This window comes from Nesoenas mayeri, assembly GCF_963082525.1.
Source record: "Nesoenas mayeri genome assembly, chromosome: 2".
Lineage (NCBI taxonomy): Eukaryota > Metazoa > Chordata > Aves > Columbiformes > Columbidae > Nesoenas > Nesoenas mayeri.
In genome coordinates this window covers 138,806,394-138,832,888 of record NC_137543.1, presented here as the reverse complement: position 1 = coordinate 138,832,888, position 26,495 = coordinate 138,806,394, and the positions used below count along the sequence as shown (strand labels likewise).

The following is a 26,495-nucleotide window of genomic DNA, read 5'->3' as shown; positions in this document are numbered from 1 at the left end:
CTTTCTGTCCACCTTAATGGGAAATTAAAAAAAACCCCTTCTCTTATTGTTTGGTAAATAAAATTTTGTATGAGAAAATAATGAGAGTGTTTCTCAGCATCCCAGCCATTGTGCATGTTAGACAGTCTGTAAGTCTGCGGTAGATATAATTTTAAAAATGGGTGTCATGTTATAAAGTTACCCAAGCACCAACAAAAATCACACTCAACCTGTCTGCAGTCTGGAGCCACTCAGAGGTAGTTAAACCATCCGTATGATTACTTATGGGAATAACAGAGTAAAAAAATGGAAACCACATTTAAATATCCAATTCATTTTTGTCTCATTTTGGACACCATCCTTTCTAGATGTGTACCCTCAGTGATGGCTTGCTGACAATTCAAGTATCAAAAGCAGATATCCAGATGAGAGCCTTTCACAAGGAAGAGGTGGTTTTCCAAGGTGACTAGGGGCTTGGTCACTACTGCTGTTATTCAAGATGTGGATCTAGACCATGCATCTCCAGTCCATGTAAGGAATGACTGGCTGCTATTGCCACTTCCTAACAGCAGCCCAAACAGTGCAGAAGTCCACAAGGTGTAGTATGTCTCTGAGGTTGGACATCTGAATATCATGTAGGAATGTGGTATACTTTGTTAGTTCAATTATATTTATTCTGGATTCTAAATGTAATATAATACTTAATGAACAACAACAGCAAAAAGAGATGTGCATTTATTTTAGACTAATTTTAATTTCGGGAATGTGGCTTTCAGTATTCTGCCTTGCATACTGTAGTTTCATTCATGTGAAAGATAAACCCATTCATACCCTGCAATCTAATTTTGAATTAAATTATGTGGTCTGCCATGTCATTGGCAAGCAGAAGCTCCAGATATATTAAGTATTGGGTAACTTGCAAGTTGTATTACTGGACTTGTAAAGATGGATATACTTTTCTGACATTGTGGCATTGCCAAAAGTGCTTTGGAATTAGAGCTATCTGATGAAACACATCTAAAGAAAAACAGCCTTTAAGATACTTCACATTTTCAGTGCATTTTCTTGCTGCCTTTCCTCATTTTTAGAATTGCTACAGCACAAATCCATATGTTCTCATTAGAGCTGGAGAATTACAGAGTAACTGACCTTTTGCCCTAAAGCTATAAAATGTTGAGCAAATATATTTTGCAAAATCTGATATGAAAAAAAATGAAGCTGACACTGGGGAGAATGAAGAAGGCAATGTTCAAGACCAGGATTTTGCAGGTAACACACTGTTTGGAGGCAAGTGAAAGACATTGGAGCTCTGCCTGTACATAGCTATGCAGTCATTGCTATGTGAGTTCAAAAACTGCGTGGCTAATCTCTTCTTTCTCCATGCCAGGTCTTCCCTACCAGAGAGAATCAGAAGTCTCTCTGTGTTTCCAGGGCATGGAGACTGGACTGTACCAGGAAGCGATGACACTAAGGGAGAAGGAGAAATGCAGTAGTAGCCTGCAGATGCCGGGGATAGAAATGTGGTAGGAAAAAGCGTTCCATCTCTCCAACTTTGTTTAGTTGGACCCATGAAAACATGAATTTCTGTAGCGTTGATCTTTATAGATGTCGTTTCACATTAGGTTCTGGTGTCATTAACTGCCCATATTTTGCCTTTCTCTTTTATTCTACTGAGAAGTCATGCTGCAGAATTACAGTGGGAGGCCTCTCATCTTTTCTGCTGTTTCATTTCTCTGTACATTTGTGCAGCAGGCTAACCAGAAGCAAATTGATAGAGATGTTGACGACTAGTAACAGAATTTAATACTCTCTTCCATCCTAAGAGTTAGTAAAACAGTCAGTAGCACCTTATCAATAACATAACTTTAAGCAAGTCACTATCAAAACTTCAGCATGGTGACATCATTACTGGGAATTTACTGCTTTCTAATAATATACAGGGATAAACAGAAGCACTAATATCTCTTTAGGGCAACATACTGAATGTTAGCTATAATATACATATCCCTGTATAATATACAGGGATAAACAGAAGCACTAATATCTCTTTAGGGCAACATACTGAATGTTAGCATCACAAAGCTTCCTCTGTATCTAATTCATCTGTGCTGGATTGAAAAATAACCTTTAAACAGACTTTCTAGCTTTTCTAAGATGTAGTGTTTTATGTTGCTACAGTTGAATGCTCCTGATGTATTGAAATAGCATTTTTCTGCTAATGATTTTTGGTAAATGGCTTGCTGAAGGAATTTAAATGATTCTTGACATATTTTAACCTGCTATTTTTTTGTAAAAAAAAAGATGCAGTGAAGTGGACCTAAAATCAGCTGTAGGCATATAAAATATTAATCCAGCTCTAAGAGAATGGAAGGCATCTTTGACTCAAGGGGCTTTTTTTCTCAGTTACTACATGAGAAACACGGACCTTAGAAAGGCCAGCACCAATCCTCAAAGAAGTTCAAGTAATCACACTCCTCCAGGCTCCTCTGCTCTGTCAGTGCTATCGGGGATGGCATCTGCCACAGTTATGTTTACAGGACAGACCCCAAGATGGCCACTACTTCTTATAGGGCACTGTGGTTCTTCCCGCTATTGCAGAGAGGGAAGGGAGGTAGAACATTTGTCTCCTCTACTTAGATCTCTGTCTCAAAATCGCAGAAGGTGTGCGGAGAGGCTCATGCCTGTACATCATTTGATGCCCTCTGCTTTGTAATGGTAACACTCCTAATTCATCTGCTCAGAGATATTGAAGTCACGCTCTGCACAGAACTTTCAAAAATGCACACTGCTGCTTATATACAGACAGTAGAGAGTGACTCTGTGTAGTTTCAAATTTTGTAGCATGACCTGCTTCGTTTCTGCATCAATGACCGACAAAGTGACTATTTTTCAAGTTCTTTTCATTTGCTGTATTTTACAAGCTTACCTCACCATTGAAGAAGCAGAATATAGTTGCCACAAGTAAGCCCTAAGAGAAAGGAAAATAAAATAGTTAAATATCAGAATATATAATTTTGTTGTTGTTGTTTGGAAATTTGGGCTTGATGGATACAAGATAAAAACTCAAGTCCACTTCCTCTGCATCACAGACACTTCACATAACTTCCCTGCCATTTCACAGTTATGCTTTTACACCGATTTTTGTCTTTTCAATATGTTTTGCCATTTTCTTCTATACTACTAGCATTTATAAATTATCTATTTTGCCTATTAAGTTATTTTTCTGCAAAGGGCCTAGAGAAGGAAAACTAAATGCATACAGTGGAGTACGATACCACACTGTTACTGACGTTGCTGAAAAGATGCCAGAGTAATTGTGTCCTACATGCTGCCACTCATTTTAAAGTATTGGCCAAAGAGAATCCAGTTGACCAAGGAAGGCTTTAAACTGAAGCGTGTGCCAGGATAACTGAACTTGTACATGGAGAATCATAATGGATGGAGAGTATAGGAAAAGAAGTATAAGTGGTAAGAAAAAGAAAAAAACCCCAAACAGAACAGGTGAATTAGAAAATAGGGGGGCAGAAAAAAATAGGAGCAATTGCAGACCATACCTTGGTCCTAAATGGCTTAAAGTTAATTATTACCACAGATGCTCAGACCGTATTTCACTACTGCTACAAGATTAAATAGGGCCAAGGCAGGAACACGAGGAGAAAAAGTAAGAAATTAATGAGAGAAAACTCTCACACACAGAACCTGCCATTCAGAGTCACGTAGTTACACTATTCCATGTTCTAAACTGCACCTGCTCTTATTAAAACAGCATTACACAGCATCACTGGGAGCCAAATGCCTTCATTTTAAATTACTTAAAGCAGTTATTATAAACTAAAAGCATGGCAGTTTACAAAATTATGGGGAAAATGGCAATACAAAAGTTTGTGTTCCCAAGGGCTGCTTTGAAAAGCTTTACAGCTGTATCTTTTTTTATAAACCCTTGTTTAATTGATTACCAGTTAAACTGTAGCTAACATTTTGTAAAATGTCTTGGACTCTCAAGTGTATACATTGGACCACAAATATCAGGTAAGTAATAACTGTTTTAACAAAATACTTATGCATTAGGAACACACAGGCTGGTTTGAAAAGGTGATGACCACCTGAATTTTGGCAACTATTTTACTCCAATAAATTTCCTCTAATGCACAACGTGTAGTTTGATATGACTTCAAATACAAACACAGAAGAGCATGTGTGAGGAGGAAGAAGGGTAGACTTAGTGAGAAAAGGAAAGTTTCTTTTCATATTTTGGAAAAACAGTGAGTATTCTCAAAAAAATAAAATCCCAGTATATGATATACAATGCACAGTAGTTTGTCCATAAGCTCTGGTCTGAGAAACACTCCAAAGTCAACTAAAACCATACACCTCTAAAGCAGGACTTTGCCAGACCAAAGATTCCTGAATCGAAAATTTATGCAAGGGGAGAAAATGTGTCACTTCCTGGTGGCCTATATGTGTGTTTTTATCAACAGCATTCAGGGAAGTGAGATGGATCTTGATCTCCTCTGAGAGTACAGATGCTAAATGGACAGTCCATGTGACACACAGCAGGTATGAAAGACAGCAGGAGAAGAGAAAGAAGCAGACAAATTTTCTAAGTCTGTTCTTCAGTGAGAGTGTTTATGGGTAATCTTGGAATTGTAGTACCTTAAGGCAGAAATTGAACCTGAACTGTTGAAGTGAAGCCATTTTCCATTTCAGTTCCTGTATGGTATTCAGATTCCTCTGTTACATCCTGCAATTTCTGTACTTTTCTTCTGTTGGAGATTGTAGCTCCCTTAACTGGTGTTTTCTCCAGACAACTTCTGACAGAAAAGCTCAAAAGGAAGCTGCAGTGATGCCTCATATCCCTTCAGTTGCCTTTCTGGTTCAGAGTGTACTGAGAGCAGATCTGGCTTCTTGTTATTTTGAGACCATGGATGCTGTACATCTGGCTGAAGAAAATATTTTCTCCAGTTTGTCCCATATAAGTCTCAATGCTGTTCTCCTATCACTAATAGCTCTCTGGGCTCTGCCATCTGTATTTCTATTTATTTCTATTTCTATTTCTATTTCTATTTCTATTTCTATTTCTATTTCTATTTCTATTTCTATTTCTATTTCTATTTCTATTTCTATTTCTATTTCTATTTCTATTTCTATTTCTATTTCTATTTCTATTTCTATTTCTATTATTTCTATTATCATTTCTATTTTGTTCTTCCAATTATACATAAAGTTTTTCCCATAGTTCAGGGTACTATTGTTATCTTCAGCTGTAAACCTACAGAGATATCAGTAGCAGACACCAGCTTGGTCTCTTCAGAGCCATGAGGTCTTGGGATTTTGATAATTTTATAGTGAATCTATTAAAAAATATGACAGTCTAGATGTAAGTTAATAATTTAATGTAAGGCCCACGGCTTGTTTCTCATATCTCTTTGACATATATCTTCCATAGCTTCTCTAATGGCTGCTGGTTTTTGCTCAGAGTGCAATTCTTGTTGAGGATGATATCTCTAGGTCATTTTTTTCTTTCTGCCACTGTGTGGAGTTGTAAAACTGACCTGTGATATATTGTCTGCTGCCAACAGGATCAAATTGGCTGTGGTACTGAAAGTAGAGATGAAGAATACATTTATTTTGAGATTAAGGCCGCTAATGACTGCTTCTGAAATTCTTTATTTCTGGACCATGTGAAGACTAGGTGAATGAGAATTTCAACTGAATCATGCCTTAGGGATTGCCCAGACTCAGCAGCTCTCAGATCTTCATGTACCATACTGACGCTGTAGTGAGTTTTTCCCTGTGTTTATGTGTCTATACTGGTTCAAGGACATTCTTTGCTTGGCAGGTATTTAATCTGTATCTCACTCTCTAAGAGGACATAAGTGTCTTCAAGAGAAGTTCCAATGATTTGCTTAGGTTAAAAAGAAGCAAACAAAAATACCTATGCAGATACTGCAAATTTACATGTTTCTGATACCTCAGTTGTTTTTCTTCTAGCTTATGTCTCCATAAAACAAATAAAGCATATATAGAAGCGCTATTTCTTTTGTTCATGACCACGTTCCTGGCCTTACTCTCTGCCCTAATTACACACTGTGTTGCCATCTAGGCTTTAGTGGGGTGATATATTCATTGTTGATGGTAGAAGATGATGGCACATGTAAGTGTACAGATGGCCATAACATAAACAGTTTCTGATTTGCTGTGTGGGTTTTCATCCATATCCATTCACTTCTCACTTCTGGATATGAAGGTCCAAGTCCTTCCTTCAAGTGATCCCCATTCACATCTCTTTTTTTCCAGTAAAGATAAAGAACTTTGAGAAAAACAATACTATGTCCCTCATCATCTTAATTCACAGCACATTCATACAGTAGCTGTGAGGTAAATGGCTATGTTATAAAGTGTTCATTTATATTAGGTTAAAAAAAATAAGCAAAGCAAAGAATGCATTTGTGTGGTTTCTGCTGCTACTGAGGTAGGAGGTTGTCACACTTGCTGCAAAACGAGGCATCCCATCAGCCAAAGCTCACGCTTTGCTTCTTCTCCCTCTTTCTGCTGGAGGTTTCATTTCTGTAATTTTGTACATGATTTCTTCATACAAAAATGGCACTTTACACTATCCATCTTTCAAAAAACTATTTTTTCCCAACTTTTATTGGTTCAAAATATTAGAAAATTTTGAAATTACTAAGAATGCAAAGAAAAAAAAGAACGGGAAACAAAAAAATCACTTATGTTACCAAAAGCAATCTGATGACCTTAACTTTGCACAGAAGCAGAAAATGTTTCTGTGTGGTTTGGCATCACAGGGCATATTTATTTCCCTTCAAATGGAGAAACAGATGGAATGAATACCTTCTAAAATGCATTGAAATATCTTACTGTTTTTAACACATTACTTTTAAATTTTTAATTTTATTCTGCATAAAGCTGCATAGAGAGTTAAATTCACAACTTGGAGGTACCGTGGATATACATGGGACCCAAACCCATGCCTAAAAAATACAAAATAACCTCTATGCAAAGGTTGCCCCTAGGATCTGTATCTTCCTGCCTGGCAGGGTGGGTGTTGCAGGCCTGAGTGTGCTGCTTGGAAGCTGCTGACTGAAACAGAAGTAATTGTACTTGGGGAGCAAGAAAACTGATTATTCTCCATTTAATTAAAAAAAACCCAACCCTTATTTTCCAATAAGAGCCAAGACCCTTATACTGAATAACATTTTAATTTATCATTAGAGGCAGACTTGCATATTTAGGGCCACAGTCAGCAAGGTATTAAGAAGAAGAGTAATTTAAAGTGCTTGCATAATGCTGTTGATTCAGGGGCTATTTCTCCACCACACCAAGGGGACCTCCACAGCTAAATCTTCTCTGGCATAGTGACAGTGCCATGTCAGGTAACGTGATGGCCTCTACAAACCCAGATACAAGATGCCCGAGACAGAATTCTGTGAGAAGCTTTCAAGTAGGAGTGTGTTAATTGCTGGACTTGTTTGAGAACATCTAGTGTGTGAAAGGGGCAGGAGGGGGTGTCTATATGTGGGATTAACTGATGTATCATGGGGTTATTACATTTTTCCACTCTCCCTGTGAGGCCTCTGCTATGAACCAATGTCGGGGATCAGAAGCTGGGATAATGGGCTGTCCTCACTCGTAGCAGACCTTCTGACAGGAGCTCAGCACCCTGATCTCTTTGCAGCCTGGGACTCCTCAAAAGATGCCCAGTGATTCCCGGGGTGGAGGAACCGGCAGCAGCAGCCCCAGGGCCAATGGAGGTGCAGGCAGCTCTGGCGTGTTGTGAGGTATGAGCCACATCCCTCCTGCCCTCTCGCTGCAGAGACCTGAGTGCAGTTACAGGCAGGACACAGGGCTGCTGCTGCCTCACTCCTTTCTAGAAGGCACCCTCTTTGCCCAGGTGTAACCATTTCATCTTTGCTGGGCAGCACGATGGGTCTTTTCAGGCTTTGAAGTGACAGTTTTCACAGCAGAGGTGTGCAAGGAGCCAGTGCATCCTGCACCATAATGTTTTACACTCTGAGGAAGATTACATCTTTCATGTGCTTCCAGCATCATCTAACAGGCTTTTGCAAGTCAGGTCCTCTAGGAAAATCTGCATCTCACTGGCTCTTCTGGAGTGCAAATGTTTGCTTTGTGGTTCCTACTTCAGGAACTCTGTTTAATAAGCTGTGTGTTCAGCAATGCACCTATAGCACCCCACTCTCTGCATAAGTTATTCCACTTAAGGTCTTGTTTTGGCTTGGTGCAGTCTTCATTTCAGCAGTCTGGAGACTGAAGAACTGATACTGGTGATGGTGAGGGGCGATACTAATCTTTACTTTTACAGGATCCATGGGAAGTTGGCTTGCTGGGCTAGAAAAGTACAAGCGTTCATATTTGCAGCCAATCTTCATTTTTTTTATCATTTATACATTTACTGTACAGATCTGTTCAGAAGAATCTGGTCTATGTGATGAAGCAGACACAAGCTGATATAGGGGAGATAGACATACAGTGGTTTTGTGAATTGTTCGTATACAGTATTTACAAATTGCTCATATAGTCATATTTGAAAAAACATTTCTGCTAAAAATGTGAGCATTGATAACAGTAATTCAAAAAGAGCAGGTCAATTAAAAACCAGACTGGCTTCTGTAGTTCAAAAGTGCCTTCAGCAGAGGAAACCTAGCACGTGACCTCTTGATGCGTTATTTTTCAACCAGGAAAACCATTCTCTGAAACAAATACCACTACACAGTTTCTTGTGGGAACAAATTCTTTCTTATTCATCATCTTCAAACCTCTGATTTTTACAATAGACTGCAGTGCTTGTTTGCACTATTTTTGTGTACACGGACAATGTAACTAATATGTCAAACCAGTGTGCTTACTTAAAGCAGCGATGTGCTGTTGAAAAACAGTCTCTCTTTTTGTTCTAGAAAAGGTATAAAAAATTAATTATTTAACCAGTGCAGAAATGGAAAATGTATTGTATCTACCACTAAAAAAAATCATAATTGCACCCATAGTGCCTGCTTGTATATGATTGATATACCATGGGATGTGAAAACGAATAGACTGCTGCTAGTTTATGGAGAGGCAGGCTGCGCTATGGTTTATGAGAGAGCAATAGGTACTGGGGAAATATAGCCATTACACAAGCTGATACAGTATTTGCTAATTACATAACCAGTCCTAGAAGAAAATGGCACCAGAGGAGTAATTACATAGCTGGTTTTCTTAAACATGGACACAAGAAATGTCTGGCAAATGGTAAAGAAATTTTATCTTAGAATACAATTAAAATCCACCCTAAGTAGGAAAGGGAGCATCACAGTCAGCTGCAGGACAACTGCTTAGCCCTCCCAAAAGAACAAATTTTCTGTGCTTGTGGGAAGCACACTGAGATTATATTGCAGAAGTGTCAAGAGCTCTTCTGTGAGGTCCGGATTGTTGCCCTGGCTGGGGGACAGCTCTGGGTGGCCTGTCACACCCTGGCATGCCCCGTGACCTTCTCTGGACACAGCGGCAGTGGGAGAGAGGCAGCCTCCACCATGTGCCCGTGCTGGTGTCCCCAGCATTGTCCCCACTGCTGAAACAGGACAAAATTTATTGGCAGGGGGTGATCAGGGTCAACAAGTCATGAAGAGACACCCATTCCTGATCATGGAGACAATGGCAGGAAGAACCCACTGGAGATGAAACTTTGCCTCCTTGGATCCCTCCCTCATCTAATCCCATCCATCAGTACAACAGTTTCTCTATACTTTGAGTTTGTTTCCAGTTTCCTTTTAACCTGCTTGGTGACTTTCTATTGCATAATGATTATAATTAGGATTGTTAATTAACTTAATATTTTTTTTTTTTTTAATTCTCCAACAACTTCATAGGATTTTGAAGAAGTTTTAAGAGTAAAATGATTAATTTAACACTATCTTATCCTAACTTGCTAAAACTTAAAGCAACTTGTGACCAAAAAGACACCACTGAAAAGATGCTCCTTTATAGCTCTTGAGACTGAAGATGTCACAACACAGGTAACAATAGAAGAAACAAACCTATAACTTCAGTTATTCTGGCACACAGTAGCATGCACATCCACAGTTTTGAAGGGACAAAGGTGATAAGCAGAAAGTATAATCTAAGATGATAGGATGCATAGATTTTGGTAATTTTATCACTTCATTTAAGGAACAAAGCACCACAGTTTTGGTTTTTTTGTTTGTGTTTTTTTGGTTTGTTTTTAACTGTTTTCATACTACAACATTAAAATAACTTCTGCATTTAGCTTCTGTATGAAATGAAACAAGAAGTGTGTCACTGTACTTGCCCATGTTGACTGCTACTCACAAATGCAATAGAAATCTGCCATTCCTAGTCAATATAGGACAGGATATATTACAACCAGTAACGAAGCATTTAAAGTCACTTAGGTTTGTTTTGGTTTACTTTTACTAGAAAATAAACCAGGCTTACTGAATGAGGCTGTATTTTTGAAGCATTTCTGACATGAAAATGTTAGTGCTACATTTTAATTTAAACTGCCTAAAAATAGAATTTTAACTCCTAAATGAAGCCTCATTGTTTCAGTTTTTTTCTTCTGTGTAATGGCATTCCCTCTGTACAACAGCTTGCATACATAGCTATTTTTAATATCAACCTCACAATAAATAAATAAATAAATAAATATGAGCCCTTCAACAGAAATTGTGCTTCAAACATAAGACCCCTCAGTAATCTCAGTTTACAGGCTCGGTTTAAGTCTCTGCTTAGTCTAGCAGTAGTGCCATCTGATCATTTTTGCTACATTTTTTTATTGTTTCCCCATCATCTTCTTGTTCTTTATGCAGAGATGCTACTTGTGCCAAGGCAGATAATCCAATAATGTGAAAGTACTTGGAAAAGAACTGCAAAACCACAGTTGTGCTCCATTTCAGGGCAAAACAACTGGAAACAGCACCTTTTGCTAAATTAACAGCAAGCACCTCACCTAAGCTGAAGTTGATACTATATAACATACCTGGTAATGCATCAGTATATGCATGATGTAATCATATATTTCTCCAGCAAGTCGGTTTTCTGGTCTCCAGGGAATAATCACAAACTGAATTCCCAGTAAGGGCACCAGGATTAAAGTGGCTCTGACAGCTTTCATATACATGTTGGACTCAGCACGGTGGGTATCTCTTAGCTTTGTCACCAAAACTCGGACAATGTTAAGCAAAAAGAAAAAATTGACCTGCAAAAGCAAAGCCATTATAGGTGAAAGCATTCAAATTAAACAACAGCCATTCAAAATAGAAATACCTAAAACTTATAAATGGCAGTAAATGTAACTTTCTAGCTTTATCGTAGCTCACAGCAGTGGTATGTTAATGCTTGGACTTTATGATCTTGAAAGTCTTTTCTGACTTAAATGATTCTATGATCCTATGATAATGGGCAACTCCTTGGTAGTCAGGCCTTAGAAAGTACCTTGAATGTCTTCAGAAAAGAGATACTAAGCTGCTCTACACGCTTCCCTTAGGAAGCCTTCATGGATGTTTCAGACGGGCAGGGATCAGTTCCAGGAAGCGCTCGCTATTTTTATACTGATGTGAGCAAATTTAAGATTTCCAGGGAACAATTAATCTCATTTTTATGTCTAAAGTTCAAATAGGATGGATGAATTGTCCCTTAAGAGTAACAATGTCTCTTTTCTGAGTCTAAAGGTCATCTAAGTATCTTGCTTCAGTCTGCACTGAAGATGTCTGCAGCCAGGTGAGAGAAACTCCAGTGTGTCCCTGGGCATATGGGACCTATGGAGGCAACAGAGTTCTCCCAGGAACATACTCCAGCTTACATGGGCCAATACCTCAGGCTTGTGTATGAGCAGGCAGGCAAGGCTACCTAGACTATCCCTCGCCTCCACCCAGCTCCACAGACTCCGTGGTATATTACCCACAACTAAATTTACCATGCACTGGCTCAGGGCAAGAATGCCAGACACTTCAGAAAATTCAAAAAGTTTTGCCCCTGCCCCTTATGGTCAGCTATGTCGAGTAGCTCAGCATTGCACCTCAGTCACTTCTGGAAATCGGATTCCATCTGTGGGTACTTAGCACATGGAAACCTGCTCTTGATTCACAGAGACCTTCTGGTGTAATGTGCTGAGAGCTGCTGAAGGAATAGGGAGGGCAGACCCAGGCTGATAATGAGCCCAGAGGGTACCCTGTGGATGCTCTATGTATCACAGACCTCCTCTCTCTTCAGTGTACCCAGATCATGCTTTCCCACTCTGTTACAGTTAATATCAGGCACCTATGCTTCTGGACTTCAACAGACTTTTTTTTCAGATGATTTTTGTTAAATAAGCATGTAAGTTGCGTAACTTACACAGATATTTTAATAGCCTAAATTCAATAGATATGTGAGAAATTTCAGTGGAAGCTTTCAGAACAATAAAATATGAATCAGTAAGCTTTAGTAAAACATTTCATCACTTCTTAACTACTGAGAGACCTTCCAACTGTTTTACATTTGTGTTCTACTGGAAAAAGGGAATAATAAATGATTTCTGAGATCCCATTCAGCATTAAATATAAACCTTATTCTCCATCCTCCTCTGACTTCATTCACTCTGCTTAACCTTCACTTAGAATTTCTGGAAGTAACTATGAAAAGCGGAAAAAAGACTTTACAAATGTAAAAATCCTCAGCTCTTCTGAGTCAGTCTGTCACTATGAGATTTTTGTTGCAAATCGTGCAGGACATTCTGTAGACACTGACATCTTCACAAGAAAAATAAGACTGGAAATGGCATAAGTGCAAGGCAAAAATTATAATGCCTTATTCTGAAAACAGTTGAAGATTGCTCTTTTTCCATTAAAAACCCAAGTCCCTCCTTTTTACTTTGTAGCTAAGATGTACAGACTTAGAGCATGGTGATAAAAATAAAGGTTGAATGGCCTTTCCTAGAATTTATTTGGTATTACAACAATAAACAATTAAACAATAAACAATAAAGACTGAACCAGCAAACCCACATAGATGTGATTTTATGATTGGATTCTATGGCACAGAGGAATGGGCTTCTTCACATTGTTGATGTGCAAGACTGCTTCTCAAGAAAGGGTGGAAAGATTTCCAGATTTTTCAGCTATTAGATGGAAGGTTGTTTCTTTATTCAAAGGTGTCCCCATTGTTCACTGTTCTACTGTTTAATTTCCAAGGTAACTGTTTCAGACACATCCATGCAGATGTTTGCAAGCAAGAGACAGCTCAAAAGCTGAAAAGTGCATTTTTGGGTGACACACTGAGGTGAGTTTGGGGCTTGGGTTGAAAAAGCCCTTTCTGCACCTTTTGGGAAGGTCAGCTTTACCATGCCCAATAGCACCACTGGCATATAATATGCTATACGTATACACATTGCCAAGGTGCACTTTGAGTCTTGTCATCCTACTCAGACAGTCCCTGCCCTGGACTAGTTGATCATCTCCCTACCTTTGGACCATACCAGTTCAGTGACCAATAGAACTTGTGCTGAATGACCAGCCTGCACTCAGCTCACCCCAGCTAGGGCATAAACAAATACCTCATCGATGTCACATAAATGCAGTGCTTTTGTGTCAAAAAAGTTACACTGGAGCAAAAGTGACCACCCTGATTCTCAAAGGCAGTGGGTGATTCGGTTTGCCTCAAAATCTGATTGTTTTTCAGGATGTGTTTTTGAAAAGTATTGTGAATCTGAAATCTTAGCACTGAAAACCTCTAGTTACTTCTGAGTTTTGACCAGAATACTTAAAGTACAGAAACCTCTACTCTATGCAGGTTAGCAGCATTTCTAAAATAATTATTAAACTGTCAATAGCAAATAATATTCTTACCAACAAAGCTGCCATTACAGGTCCATGAACAATATAGAGCAAGTGTGTGTCAACACTCATCCAGCAACTGGAGGAGAAATACACCATTAAAATGTATTATTGTATGTCACACAGTTAAATAATGCTAAGATCCTTCAAAAACAGGCATCCTACTCACTTGTCATTGAAGTACTTGGCTCTTGCAACTGCATGAATAGATGCTGGCACTAAAGGGAACCCTGAAACAATTAAATAGATGTATCAGTCTTGGTATTTTTTTAGCTTGAATTTCATGTGTCACACACAATTATAAGATCTTTTGTCCATAAAATACATGTATTTGAAATCACAGATTTTGGGAAAGAACTGCAATCCCATTTCACCCTAGCATCACCTCAATGGTGAGATGCAAAAGGGAATAATGTTTGAAGTAGGCTGAAAAGAGAACCAAAGACCACAGTCCATACTCTCCTGGGGCTGCTGCCAGGCTCCCCTGCACTGCTGCAGCTTGTGCAGGGAAGGGTGTGAGCAGGCAGCGTGGGAAGGAGGCAGGGATCAGTTGGTTCTCAGCAGAGTATTCCCTCGGGAAACCAGGGACACTTGTTAAAACCATGTAAATCACTGTTGAGCAAGAGAGAGGCACATTAACTTGCGTGACAGATAACATAATAAACAACAGAGTGAGGAGTTGCTCTTTTGGAGCCTATGGCAAGAGAAAATGTTAGGACTAAGGATTTTTGGGATGGGGATTTGGGATGTCTTCTGCACATTCCCAGCCTCTGTGCAGCCAAGCCCACCCCATGCAGCTTTATCTCAGCAAGTAGTGGAGCTGTGGATACCATAAATCCACATCTCCTCACTTATTCATGAAGCCTCATGGGAGACCACTGCTCTGACAGGGAGATTCCGGGAGGAAATTTGCACCGGGCCAAAAACTTGGGAACACACTTAGCAAACTGGAAGCCTCAAATTCTTATTTCCAGCCTGACATTAGAAGTGACAATCTGGTCCACTCTCGTCCATCTTCCTTCAACTTGTTTATATGCTCTGTCTCCCTCCAGTAGGCTGGAAACCTGGAATTGGGGAGTCCACACTATAACACTGACCCCAGTTTGTACAACCTTGCACATACAGATAGCTGGTCAGTGGGGAGATGATCTACTGCCTTGTCTCTCCTGTTCCCTATAAACTGTGCACATTTCTTCTGAGCTTTGGATGTTGTGAAAATGTCCTGCTGATGCTATGACTAGTCACAGAGAGATGAATGTGGCTCCTTGTTTCTTTGTGTGTTAGTGAATTCATGAACACTTTTAGAAAAGACAGAGCCCTAGCCAAATTCTCAGGAAACCTTACCTCAGAGCAGAGGCCAGTTAAGGTTGGAGTGAGAACAAGGTCAAAAAAGTATGTAAATAGGACACTGCTGTCACTAGGTATCTTTAAGTAACAGTTACTTACTCTACTGCCAAAAAAAGTTCTTACTGCAGTGTACACTGGGAGGACAGTGCGGCTATGGGACAATAAAATGGATTGCCTTTTCCTTTATATACTGTTAGAAAATGATTACTTGGCCTCTGGCTTCAGAATGCCTTTTTATCAGGTGATAATGCATAGTAGAACAACAAAAGGCTCAGAAAAGAAAGGAGTTCCCAACTTCAGGATGAGCTTATGGGATTGACAGCTTGAAAAAATCCTTTTTATTTGGAAATAGGGCAAGTCTGAGCCAATTTTGTTGACAAATAGATTGAAGTGGAATTTTTAAGGGGCCTTTCTGCAATGGCGAAAAGTCTAAATCTGAAAGCTCTGGCCTGGAGTATTGCAAGTGGAGTGCTCCATACAATGCCAAGGGATCTTTTTCTTCTGTTAAATGCATTAGCCTAGAATAGTTTGGCTCAACAAACTCACAAGCAAATCTTGAGAATGTGATGGAAAGATTTCATTACAGGGTAAGAAGCTCATGAGTGTCTATGGCTCAAATTTCCAGCTGTGGGCTGGTCCACAGGGCTAGATGTTGTTCCTCCCTTGTAAAGGGCCAAAAAGCAGAGAGGTGATGGGAAGTAGAGCACTAAGAGGCCTGTTAGGTCTCAGTGGCACAACATGTGTCACTCCAGGAGTATCATCTACATGTGGTCAGCACTGAGCAACATAGAAAAGGTCTCACCCCAACCATCCCACAGAAAGTATGATATATCCCTTTAGGTCATGACACGTCCTTTATTGCACAAACTGACAATTATGCTTAATTGTATTTCCAGTTGAATTTGGAAGGCAATCTGTTTCAGCACTGTCTGAATAAATTATTCGCTTTTCACTTTTATGTGGATGGAGCTGCCTGAAGCAGTCAGAGTGGACTGTAGCTGGATACACATATTTGATACTGTTTTCTTGCCCTGCGTAAGGGTGATTTCCTGACCCAGTGAAACAATAACAAATTAAAAATGACATACTCAGCAGCAGTTCCCAGAGTAGGGGTCACCTGAAGGCGTTGGCCTTAAAATACATCTGTCCATGTCAGATTCTGTTCCATCATCTCAAATATTTTGCAGAAGTGTGTTATATTTGCTCAGATTTTTATTTTTCTTATAGTTATTTTACAAATGTCATTAGTGATTTTTCCAAATAAAATAATCTAGATCTTGCACAGGGATTAGTTATAACAATGAATAATGAGTGTATTCATTTTGTGTTGTACATTTACCTTGATCTTTTGAATTGTAATTCAGAGCGCAACCTGCTCTGGTTGCTCTGCATTGCCCTTTGGAGAAATGTATCACTCTTCATTGATAAACAGAGCTGGATGTTTAAAGTTAGACTGTGTGACTACTGCTTCTGGAATCACTTGAATTATGTTGATTTATGCAAACTTAAGGGTGGCCAGATAGTCCTAATTAGATCATTTTGCTATTAATGATTTCTGCCTTAGTTAGGAGATGCTAATTATTACTTTTTCTGTGGAAGTATTCATCTAGTTTCATTAAAAAGGCTGTGGACTTCATAGTCAAAGAATTGTGTCTATTTTTATTAATCTTTTTCTTCTCAAGATATCATCACCCTATTACCACAGCCACCACCCTGATTATTTTTTGGGTAGTGCTGCAGATACCGATGAGTATCTTAACAGATAACTTCACTGAATTACCCACCGTGATGCTACTGCTGTTCTCAGCGATATTACAGCTAGCTCATAAGCTTTCACTGCAGGCTACCTGTCCCAGTTGCATTAAATTTCACTGCATTAATTGAATGCCACCTGAAAAAATATGTTTATGACCATTTTACTTCCACGTAATTGGATATGGAATTACACTATTTTGGGAAGGCTTATGCTGCAAGACATGAAAATGGCAAGGAAACATTTACAATGGACTCTTCCCATAGGGATGCCATTTCAAAAGCCCAGCCCTACCACACTTTGTATATTCAAATATTCTGAATTATGAAAACCTTGTGATAACACTGTTGCTTGTTCCAAGAGGGTTCAGCTATTTGGATTGACAGACAGTCCAGAAACCTTGACTCAATTTAGGGTTCTTCAGCAATGTTGTCTTCACTTAAGAGCTGATGATGTTGCACATACTTTAATTCCAAGAGCATGACAGGTCCCTGTCTTCTCAGAAAAGATGCCATTCTCACAAGAAAAAGAGAATGCATGCTGGCATTCTCAAAAATAATAGTAATAAAAAAGTTCTTAAGTGCCTGGAAAATTTTACCTGGCACAATAATCCATATAAACTAGAAAGTCATGCTAGTTTTCTAGGTATCTAATGTAGATAACTAAAGAGCACTAAGTTGCATACCAAAAGAATAAAGTAAGTTACTAGAATCTTAAATGAAAATATAAATAGGGGAAGAACAACCTTCCACTATGAGGTTACTGCCTATTTAGAATCTGATATTGAATGTCTAACTAGTGGTCGAAGTCAGAATTTTAAAGTTCCTCAGAACATTCAGAACTGGCTCATTTTTCTCTGATCTAGTTATTTCCTAATTTTTTTTAAGAAGTAGGAATATTTATTTATTCTCATGCTATAAATGAAATCATGCTGAACAAGTATAACATCTCCCAAGAAGGAGAAGATAAATTCTATCTGCTTCAGACTGGAATTGCAAGATATGAATGCAAGCAAACAAGTGCAGATAAAGGTCCATAATCTGCTGCTTAGCTGCACCAGTGGTTTCAAAATACGGGGAGCAGCTGACCAGAAAGAGGAATGAGGCCAGAGATTCATGGTTCACAAAACAGGAAAAAGCTCTTGATAGTGATTTTCTGTCAATATTGATGTGGACTGGATTTACAATAGGGATTTAACTGTGAAAGAGACTGCATTCCACTGTAACACATTGGTTAGATTTATCCCAGCTCTGAGAGCAGAACATTATCTACTCCTGTGTCAGTAAAATTGTATCTTCTCCTTTAAAACTACGTCTACCAAAGTATATCTGATACTGTGCTTAGTTCCAGGGAAATTCTGGTTCCTCTTTTTATGTGTTGTGTTTTTTCACTTTAGGAGATATAGCTACTGATTTCCTTTTCATTACACACTAAATGTATCCTTATAGGTACTGTCACAGATTAATATTTTTGCATATAAGTGATGAACATAGACAGTTTCTGTTCAGATGAGAGATGTGCATGGATAAAAAATAGAAATCTATTTCTCTCCCAAAGATTTGCTTAACAAAACTTAAGCATTACTTTTGTCAAATCCCAAGATGCAGCAAATAATGAATACTGACCCCTGCTGAATTTTCTAAGTCTCTAGGTGTATCCAAATAAATGCATTCAAATTTAGGACCCAAGAACTCAATCTTAAGACATGATCTACTGGCATAAATGCGACAATTCAGGTGTACAAGTGCCAGGAGAATTCAAACCTCTGAAAGATTTTACCATCCTGGTACAAATTATTACATACATACCCCAGCCCAAGAGGTAATACCAGTGCAAACGCTGCTCTTCAGCAAACACTGCCACCACTATCAATGTGTGAAGATAAATGCCTTCGCAGAGCATCCAGAAATAGTTGCAGCCCAACATGTACTGGTGAAAGAACTGTAGCACTTTGCAGCTTACCTGTTAGACAAATGAGATAATGTCACACAACTGATCAGCATTTTGCATTTAAGTAGGCAAAGATAAATGTTACTGCTAGGCTGTATGAAAGCAAAGTGGAACAAAAATCCTCAGCTCTTGCTGTGTTTCTTCAGCACCTATCAGTGGCGGGTATTTTAAACTTTTATAAAGGAGATTAATGGAACAAACAGCCCTGACAAAAGGGGAAAAAATATTATAACAGCACTCTAAAAAGTACCACATAAAAAAAACTCATTCAAAATTTGGTAATCTGACTATTTTTAGAACTGAAACAAGCAACTTTTTCTACATGTACAAGAAAGGCTGTGAAGAAGACAGTAACTTAGAGCTCCAGCCTGGGTGAATTTTTTTACTTTTAATCAAACTATTCCAAGGCTTGTCAGCTTGCCCATCTGAGCCAGAGTCACTCAATCTTTAAACTGCAATCAGCCCTGAATTAAATTCTTTGGGAATGGCAAGTGCTGTTGGCAGTAGAGATTGTTTTGATAGTGTGTCAGGGACACCGGCTTCACCTCTGTGTGAGAAGATGGAGTAACTTTATTTTGTCCAAATAACAAAGCAACACGTGGAGCTAAACAGAGCTGGTGAAGCTGGGATGTGGTTCCCACCTGTGGTTCAGATGGGGTTGCAGACATACACCTTGGCAAGAGACTGTGGCTTCAAGATGCTGGGAAGTGGTGGGCAGATGGTGGAAGGAAGTGCTTCATGTCCGCTACCAGAGAGCCATCTGGTGTGGGACAATGCTGTTCCTTTTCTGAGAGGACCTCATGTCCGTCTGCTTCCTCAGAGAAGGCAATGGGGTCCTCCACATGGCCTCCATGTCACCAGCACCCAGGAGGGCCAGGAGGAGTGGGAGGGCATAGCTGTGCCGGCAGAGATCCACTGCTCCTTGGGGAGCACCATGTGCTCCTTGGAAATCCGAAGTCACAGGAATGATGGCAAAGTGACAGTCATCATCTGTGGCCACAAGAAAACACTCCTTCCTCTTAACTTCTGCAAAAGTTTACCTAGGCTATAAGAGATATTTCGAAGATTTACTTGTCTTTTTAAGCAGGCATTTTGGCAGTTCAGCAGGTAGAGGACTGCATGTTCTGTGCCCATCTGAGGGACTCAGACTGACACTACAGACCAGAAAAGCTTGTTAGCCATCCAGTGCACCACCTTCTCTTGCTGAGAAACATTCCCAAAGCAATTGTCCAAGCATGTGCATTTAGTTCTCTTTCAATATTTGCAGTGCAGCTTAGTGCTCATGAAAATATATGATTATTGATAGGTTAGGATATAGGATTCTGACAGGATTGACTTGAAGGACTGATTTTTATTTTGGGTGATTCATTTTCTCTGCTCACCACACATGGCAGAGCAGACAGTCAGGTCTTTTTTCCACACCGTGTCTGAGCAGTTCTTACAAAATGTGTCCAAAAAGGATTGTATAGTGATTTAAAAAGGTTAAACAAACAAACAAAACAAAACAAAAAACAACCCCCAAAATAAGAAGTATTTGCTCCTTTTTCTGTTGGCAAATGTGTTCATCAAGGTTCTTAAATTATCCTTGGAATGTTTTTCACAGTCTGGATTAATATATTTCTTGCCTTGTTCCCATGCCTGTGCCTTGTGCAGCCTCCTAGCTGACAGCTTTCCCTTATGGATCACCCATCCCCAAAAGGGCTGCCTTGACTGACAGGTGTTTCTCAAAGGCTGCACATATGTGCAGGTGTAACCCTTCCTGACACGAGCCAGCTAACCCAGCCTCTAAAAATTCAGCAAACTTTCTGAGCCATCACAGCAATTTTCCAGACAGGCTTGATAAAATCTGCTGTGTCCCAAATTTGTCCTGGGCCAGCCCCAGCTCCCCTGTGGGGATCTCCTTGGAGAAGTTGCAGGTCAGGGGGTTATTTCCCCAATGGCTGTGGCAGGAGGGACTGGGGGTGCCTGCACATTGCACACAGGCTGGTCCTGCTCCCGCTGGTGCCAAAGCATCCCCAGATTTCCATCCACCCAGCGGGGCTCTAGGAACTGTCTCATGCTGCAGTCTGGCAGCTGGAGGGGAGCAGAGAATGGCTAGTGAGGTCTGCAACAAAATCCATGGTATGTTCTCAAACCTGTCATTTTAACTTAATGCTTTCAGCATTTCATGTTGCTGAACTGAAAGGGAGATGATTATGGAGTACCCTTGCCTCTCTTTGTCAGCTCTTTGCACAAAATATAATGTGAAATAAACTGCTTTTTGGAGCAGGTCTTCATAGTAATTCAGTCAGAGCAAAAGCACTGACTCAGTTTTGGCACAGGAAAGTTGTCTTGGTGTACATTAGGTGGGAAAACTGCAGAACCAATAAGTTTTATTAAGTGTTTATTCTCATAGAAATAAGTAAAATTGCAAGATGATAGAGAAGCAAATCTTCCATGACTTCCATGCTGACTGATTGTTAACTTTAAGATAAAAAAAAAACATGTCTAGGGGTTTTGTCTTCTGCTGAAGTCAAATGTGTTTTGTTGCAAGTTCTTTGACATAGTGGCTCTGATCTTGTTATACCATATGCAGCACAGTCAAATCTAGGACTCAAAGGATTTTCACAGCACCTTCACACTACGAAGGAGCGTAAGATGTCATGAGCTTTCAGTCTATGGGTGTGTAGGTGACTTAGCTATTGGGTATTAATTTGTGAGCAGGGTGGGCTGAGAGGAAACTGCTGGTCCTTTCTAGTGCAGCCCAGTAACTCTGTTGCTTTATGTACTTGTGTCCTAAACAAAGGAATAAGCAGATGCTCCTCTTTTTGACAGCCTGGAGACAGCATTGCACTGCACAGTTTGGTGGCTATGAAGTAAAGTGTGACACAATTATCAGGAGAGCCCGCAAAGCCAGGTAGCCACCTAAGAAAGCAGCTCCTTTGTGCCTCCGGGAGGACGGCCAAGAGTAAACCATTTTTTGGCAGAATACAGACTGGCAAGAAACTCAGTCTGCAAGCAAGGAGGCTGCCTTCTGCTACTTGTTCTCACTGCATTGATGAACATAAAAGCTCAGGAAAGTTCTTTATAGATTTGGAGGAGAACACCCAAAAAGAAATATCTTTTATTGTTAATTTTCCTTCCTCATGAAAGCAACCTGCAATGGCCTTAAATTCTGGCTAACTGGTCAGGGGCAAAAAGGGTCAACATGAATTCGTTCAGTCATTCTCTCTTGCAAATCTTGCTAAGAGTCATGTAACTCTTGTGAACATCTCAGCTGCAACATGTAATGAAGGTACTTCAAAAAGATGCTGGAACCATTTCACAGAGAAGAAATAAAATAATTTATACTTCTTTTACAAGAAGGAGCTAGAACTGGTGTCTATGATGTTTGGTGGGATATATTGGTGTATTATAAATGCTGATAATGCTTCAGTTGTCAAAGGAGTCCCAAAGGTCTGTCTGCCTACGCAGGACTCTGCAATTGCACAGTGATGTAATTGTCATGCCACTCTCTTTGGCTAATCCAGCAGTCCCTCATCACATTTACTTGTCGTTTCTCTGTTAAGACTCTCCTTGGTTATTGGTTAATAGCTTTTAGCTAGAAAGCTGCAGCATTAATTATTGTCACTACCCATTAGGGCAAATCAAACCAAAACACTCAGACTACATATAACCCAGAATACTGTCTTCAACAATAGTAACAAAATATAATGTGAAATAAACTGCTTTTTGGAGCAGGTCTTCATAGTAATTCAGTCAGAGCAAAAGCACTGACTCAGTTTTGGCACAGGAAAGTTGTCCAGATCCCTGTGTGTCCTCATTCCTGTGATGGTTTCCTGAGTGAAGGAACTGAGGCCTGTTAGCAAAGAGGTCCATGTTTTATACCAGTCCTTGCCAGCTTTGGAGACCTGCCCTGTGTAAAACGAGGGCAGGATAGCCCATTGGTATGTATGATGAAACCGCTCTTTGCAAATGCTAACGGTCCATTGAAATGCTGCCAAATGACATTTCAAAGAAATAAATCCTTAAGAATAGGCCAACCAAGGTTATTGATTTCAAAGCAAGCCAGCTACATGGTCCAGCACTACAGATGTGCATTTATTTGTTTAAAGGGAAATAAACACATCTGACCTTACTGAGGATCTGTCAATGTGGTTCCTCTTCACCTCTCTGAACCTCTCCTGTGCACAGCAGCAAAGGACACTTCTCAAGGAGAGTTTGTACTGCTTTCCACAGAGGTCAGATGTGGTTTATTAAAATTCAGTTTGAAGGCAAGAAAATGTATACTCAGATATTCTTAGGATTTTAAAGGAGTGGCTTGAAGTTCGATCACTGATCTGCCTTACATGCTTATTTGGTTGGTTAGTTTGGGTTTTTTTCTGGTTAGTTGAACACTATTCTATGAAAAAATTATTAAATTCCACGTATCCATATATTACACAAATAAGCAATAAAATGACTTTCCAAAGCAAGACAGTGCTAACTATTGTAGCTGTAAATCACTGGCTATCAGAACACCATACCATTATACAATATATCTACTCTGAGTCACCTATTAAATTGTGTTCCAGTCAGAAACCTGGCACACAGGGGTCTGGGCTAAGAGATTAATGTTTTAATATCCTTTTAAACCATTTAAAGGACAAAATGTACACAGTTGCTCAGAGGGATCCTAGGTTTTGTGTTACAAGAAAGCAAAATATGAAATTAAACAACAGGGGATATTTTTAGAACAGCATCTGTGTCTATATCTACCCTATAGCAAAGCAGCCAGCCCAGAATTAGGTATTCTGGACAGAAATTAATCTGGCTACATTTGCACGTTCCTGAGTCCCAGCTGCTGCAACAATGGCTCTCCCGGGGCTGTAGCTTTGCTCTCCACAGGGCACCATGCTGGGCTGGGCTCCCGTGGGCTTCCCATGGCACATCCAGCACTGCCAGTGCTGGCGGGGTGCACCCTGGTAAGTGCCATGCAGCGTGCAAGGTAGAGAAAAATGCAGACTCACCACTCCCGATGGGGCTTATTAGCTGGGTTTCTGAGCTGGGGTTGCTGGAGGGAGGCATTTTAAGTATGAGTCTGAGTGATGGATGGGGGCAAAGAGGCTGTCAGAGAGGGGCCCCAAGAAGAATAAAACTGGGGCAGCCAGTGTAGCCCCAAAAAATAGTCCAGGAACTACCTGACCTGGAGTCAGAGTGCTCACAAGGTCTGCTGCCATCTTCTCCCAGTGATAGGAGGTAATCCCCAATGAAAACAGTAAGAGCTCCAGTTCATAGAATCACAGAATGTCCTAAGTTGGAAAGGACGCAGAAGGATCACCAAGTCCAACTCCTGTCCATGCATAGGATACCCCCCAGATTCATACCATGTGTCTGGGGGCATTGTCTAACTGCTTCTTGAACACTGCCAGGCTTGGAGCCATGGCTACCTCCCTAGGGAGACTGTTCCAGTGTTCCACCACCCTCTGCATTCAGAACTTTTTCCTAATGTCCAGCCTAAACCTCCCCTGGCACATCTTCCTGCCATTCTCTCAGGTCGTATCTTCCTGCCATTCCCTTGGATATGAGTTAGTTCAGGCACCTCTCTTCCTTCATCACAACTGAGCAAGAGTCACTGGGCACAGGAGGATAGGTTAGGCAGAGGTTAATCAGATATTATGAGGTGCCTTGGCTGATTTTGCAATCATACCTGAGCTCTGGGCATGTTGTTGTTGCACAGTGAGCCAGGCTAGTTTAAGACTACATGGAGTACATCTAACAGCTGACTGTACTTATGCTTAGGTTTCAGGTGTAAGATCTAGACCTGCAAAAGTTTTTCCTAGGTACTAGATACACATATAACTGATGGCATGGATATAACTACTTCATAATTCAGTTAAATACTCCATGGATTTTCTAATGATACGACTGGGATTTGTGAGACTAAATATAGTCACCTAAGCTGTTTCTTCTGTAGTCAAAAGATAATGAATCAATATAGGTGATGGAGATTACAGCAAAAATTACCTCAACCTGAATGAGATATCTAAAATAAGTAAGATGGATTGTGCCCTGAATGTGCCTCTGTCTATCTTTAGCTATAAAAGGTGTGGGGGCTGACTAGTTCAGCTGTGCGTATGTACAATATAGGTGTCCAAATGTAAGACATACCCCACCTCAAATGCTCATGGGTGTTTTAACTCTCTAGATGGACTCAGACTTCTCCAGTGCCTTTTCTGGGGTGACCTGCTGCCAGGGAATGCCCAACATTTTGGGGTGCTGGGGCAAGAGGGCACCAGAAAATTTGGAAAACAGTCAGTTTGGTGTATGCAACCATAGGCTGTTCAGAGGTGAAATTATAAGAAAAGGAGCTTAATCATCCAGATAATTCATCTATTATTGGTTGATAGCTCATTCTGCCAACTAAAGCAAAAGGCTATGTACATAACTAGCCCAAGACTCTTGCCTTCTTCTCCTGCTCAGAATCATTACTGTTTTTTCTCCCATACTGCTACCCCATGTGCTTGGCTGTCATCTGTAAAGACACTTTGATACCCTTTCATTTATTTATCTTCTGTTTCAGGCTACTTTTGTTTGGTCTTAAATACCTTAAAGAGAAGCAGAGTGGTTGGGTCATGACTGAAAATAGGCAATAATACAGATCTGCACCGCCGTTACCAAAGGGCAATGAAATAACATAGATGTCATTCATCTCGCCTAACCTGGATGTCTGACTTCATGGTATAGATGCATAGACTAAAGGAGTCCCTGGAGAGGAATGAGCACTGCATTTTATTTACCTGGCCTGTTTTAGCTACCTGCATCAGAGGAAGGGGAATGGTCTCCTGTATTCAGACACAGCTGCCTGCACTGGCAGCACTGCCATTTAATCAGAAAAATCCCAGTGAGGAAAGTAGCTATAGCAGCATGGTACTCGGGAGAATATTGTGTTTTGGAAATGTTATGGTACTGCCCTTCTCAGGGGAATTCCTTTTGGAGATGTACATCTTTTGAGGGATTTTGAAAAATCTACTTTCCAGGAAGGTCCTTTTAAAGACAAGCTAAAGAAAACTTGGAGAGGAACCTCAAGTTTAATCTGAACTATCCTGAACTGGTAGTTGTATCTAGAGCAGCAAAGTTTCTAAACATAATTGCTTTATATTACCTAAAAAATATCAAAGCCTAAGCTGCTTTAAATGTACTGTTCATGTGCAAGGCCTCATGTGGAAAGTACAGGAGCAGTTCTATCCAGTGTAGCACAGAACCCACCAAAAAGGCAAAGGTTAGCATTTGTACTTGTTGATCTGACATTTAAGAAGATGACGTTACTTGACATATTTCCATGCCTGCATTTTTAGGATCTATATGATGCATCATCTATTCACCTTTCAGTCTCTCAGATGCAACTGACAGAAATTTATGGTCACCTGGGTCCCACCCTACATTTTTAGGTCATCTGCACTTTGTAATTACAAACCTGTCCCATCTCTTGAGGAAAAGCAATGGGAAAAATTATAAAAAACCTCAGTAAAGCATGGAGAATTGAATTAGTGTCAGGACTCAGTCAAGCCCCACTCCACACCATGAATGACTAACAGTCTTTCAGGAGCTGCTGCAGCAGTACACCTTTCTTGAGCAGCAGTTCTGATGGCATGTCATGA

At 40.0% G+C, this 26,495-nt stretch overlaps 1 protein-coding gene across 1 annotated transcript in view; it reads right to left on the bottom strand.

Annotated features, from left to right (window-relative positions):
* CALCR (calcitonin receptor) overlaps positions 1 to 26,495 on the bottom strand; it is a 71,515-nt gene that overhangs the window by 4,517 nt on the left and 40,503 nt on the right. The window contains exons 7-11 of the mRNA XM_080340066.1: positions 18,735 to 18,888; positions 13,996 to 14,056; positions 13,839 to 13,905; positions 10,994 to 11,212; positions 2,906 to 2,947 (exon numbers count right to left, since the gene is read on the bottom strand). Coding sequence (XP_080196192.1) covers positions 2,906 to 2,947; positions 10,994 to 11,212; positions 13,839 to 13,905; positions 13,996 to 14,056; positions 18,735 to 18,888 — 543 coding nt within the window. The remainder of the gene's footprint in view (positions 1 to 2,905; positions 2,948 to 10,993; positions 11,213 to 13,838; positions 13,906 to 13,995; positions 14,057 to 18,734; positions 18,889 to 26,495) is intronic.